Below are 3,063 nucleotides of genomic sequence, written 5' to 3' on the forward strand. Positions count from 1 at the left end.
CCATGAATATCAGATTCGACCTTTGATTTATGATGTCAAATTTAAAGCAGGAGAAGAAACACCTATGGCAATGGCTTGGATCTCCTTCCCAGGTCTGCTTCCTACTTACTTTGTGAAAGAATGTTTGTTTTCACTTGCTTCTGCAGTTGGGAAACCACTACACTTGGACATGGCTACAATTAACAAGACTAGACCTAGTTGTTCTAGGGTCAAAGTTCTTGTTGATCTCTTAGCTGATCATCCTAAGAAAGTAAGGATGGATACTTTAAATGAGGCATATGGAAAGGTGAGGACTGAATGGGTGGCCATAAAATATGATATGATGCCTAAATATTGTAAGGAATGTAAGTTACAAGGTCATGATGGTTTTGAATGTTGGAGACTGCATCCAGAATTATCCCCATATGATCAAGGTAAGCAAGCTACAGTACCTACCAAGGAACAAAATAATCAACCATTGATGATTCTTTCTAGTGGCAAGGTAGTAGGAAATCCAGTTGGTGAGCAATGGAAGGAGGTGAAGGATAATTGTCTAAGGAATGGGATTAAACAGACTGATGTACAAGGACAAGCTGGCAAGGAAATGGTTATAGTTGAAGCCAAGAAGGTGCAGCAATCTCAAGTCTCTAATGATACTTAACAAAGTAATGGTGCAGCAGGAAAAGAAATTGTTCCAGTTAGTGCTAATGATCAACAACTCAAAAATGGGACAAGGGAGGAGGTAATGCCAGAGGTTTCAACCAATAATCAACAAATCCAAACAACTAATATGTTTGCAGCTCTAGAAGGACAGGATGATGAGGATCAAGACAATAATCAACTGATTCGGGTGGAAGATAGTAATCCTGCAAAAAGTCCAACCAATGCTAATACGACCAAGAAATTAAATCCTTCAGCAGCTGTATTTACTCCTAAGTCTACAGGAGTGGGGAGTACTGCAAGGAAAGGAAAAGTTCATAATGTGAAGGAGAATGCAGACCTGGAGGGTGCTCAGAAGGAAACTACAGCAGCATGGGTTAATAGAACATTCAATGAAAAGATTGTTGAAACAAATCAATCTTGCCAGGAAATTCCTTCTCAAGCTACTGAGATAGATGCAGCTCTAAAGGTGACAAATGGCAATGAGAGGGTACAAGTAGAAGGAAGGAAAATGTGGACTCAACAGGTAGAAGAGGATTTAGAAGAAGGGGAATTACCAGATGGTGCCAGTGGAGAAAAATGCAAGATGTCAGAAAACTTGAAAGGTACAGAAGGAAAATTGGAATGCTGCAGGCCTTCTCAAATGTATCAAACAAGATTTGGGTTTTTGTAGATGAGGATCATGGAGTAGAAGTAATGATTAATGTGGAGCAGCAGATGACTTTGAAGCTAACAAATATGGACTCTCAGATCTCCTTTATTGTCACATTTGTATATGCTAAGTGTGACAATATAGAGAGAATTGAACTATGGGACAGTATGTATTATCTTGCAAGAGATATGACCATGCCTTGGCTTGTAGCTGGGGATTTTAATGTAATATGGGATGAGGAGGAGAAGTTTGGTGGTTTGCCAGTGTCAATGAATGAAGTAAATGACTTTAGGCATTGTGTAAATACATGTAATCTCACAGATTTGGGGTTCAAAGGTAGTATTTTTACCTGGTGGAATGGGAGAGCTGAGGATGATTGCATCTTTAAAAGACTGGACAAATGTCTGGCTAATGCAGAGTTCCAACAAATGTTGCCTACTATTGAAGTTAGCCACTTATCTAAAACAGGATCTGATCATAGTCCTATGTTGTTGAAAGGTTCAGCTGATGAAATACCTGTGAAGAAGGCTTTCAGATTTTTGAATTTTTGGACAAAGCATCCTTCCTTTCAAGATGTAGTGAAGGAGAACTGGAAGCTTGACTGTGGGAGATCCATTCATCATGTTCAATCATAAGTTGAAGAAAGTAAAGAAGGCACTATCACTATGGAGCAGATCTACTTATGGTGATGTTTTTCAGAAAATAGCAAGCTTGGAAGAGGTAGTATTGGTACATGAGACTGAATTTGAGAGGAATCCTTCAGTTCAAAATAGAGAAAGGTTGCAGAAAGTTCAAGGAGAACTAATCAGATATTTGGCATTAGAAGAGGAATTTTGGAAACAAAAGGCTGGTATGACCTTGTTTCAAGATGGAGACAGAAATACCAAATTCTTTCATGCTCAAGTAAATGGAAGGAGGAAAAGGTTACAGCTTAAAAGAATTCAAAACAATGAGAGCAACTGGATAGAAGATAGTAATGAGCTGGCTGAAGAAGCAGTAAGTTTTTATCAAAAACAGTTCCATGAGGATACAGTTCCTACTAATTTTAGAATTTTGGAACACATTCCTGCAATGGTGGAAAATAGTCAGAACATTCGACTAACTCAACAACCTACAACAGAAGAGATCAAAACTGCAGTAATGGGGCTGAATGGTGAAAGTGCAGGTGGTCCAGATGGTTTCACAGGATGTTTTTCCATACTTGTTGGGACATAATTGGGGAGGACATAGTAGACATGGTGAAAGCTTTCTTTAATGGTCATGAGCTGCCTAGGTTCATAACTCACACAAATCTGGTTTTGTTACCAAAAAAGAAGGAAGTTAGAACTTATTCTGACATGAGACCTATTAGTCTCAGCAATTTCATCAACAAAGTCTTCTCAAGAGTCATTCATGAAAGATTGGTAGGAACGCTGCCAGGTTTGATTTCTGATGAACAATCTGGCTTTGTAAAAGGTAGGAGTATAGTGGAGAATATCCTACTCACTCAAGAAATAATCACTGATATCAGACTAAGAACCAAAGCAGGACCTAATGTGGTTATAAAATTAGACATGATGAAAGCATATGATCGACTATCTTGGTTGTTTCTGACAAAGGTGCTGAGGAAAATGGGATTTAGTGAAAGGTTTATAGGATTGATATTTGGGATTGTCTCCAACAACTGGTATTCAATTTTGATCAATGGCCAGCCTTATGGCTTCTTTAGGTCAACAAGAGGTGTTAAACAAGGTGATCCTTCGTCACCAACCTTGTTTATACTTGCAGCAGAA

The 3,063-nt window shown here is 38.7% G+C and overlaps 1 protein-coding gene across 1 annotated transcript; it reads left to right on the forward strand.

The window, feature by feature from the left end:
• The first annotated feature begins 724 nt into the window (after window positions 1–724).
• Window positions 725–2,506, forward strand: LOC109215172. Its single transcript, XM_019379187.1, has 3 exons — window positions 725–1,244; window positions 1,313–1,914; window positions 1,991–2,506. Exons 1-3 carry the CDS (start codon window positions 725–727, stop codon window positions 2,504–2,506), a joined length of 1,638 nt encoding a protein of 545 aa, XP_019234732.1.
• Window positions 2,507–3,063: the final 557 nt, after the last annotated feature.

The sequence above is a fragment of the Nicotiana attenuata genome, unplaced genomic scaffold, assembly GCF_001879085.1.
Source record: "Nicotiana attenuata strain UT unplaced genomic scaffold, NIATTr2, whole genome shotgun sequence".
Classification (NCBI taxonomy): Eukaryota; Viridiplantae; Streptophyta; class Magnoliopsida; order Solanales; family Solanaceae; genus Nicotiana; species Nicotiana attenuata.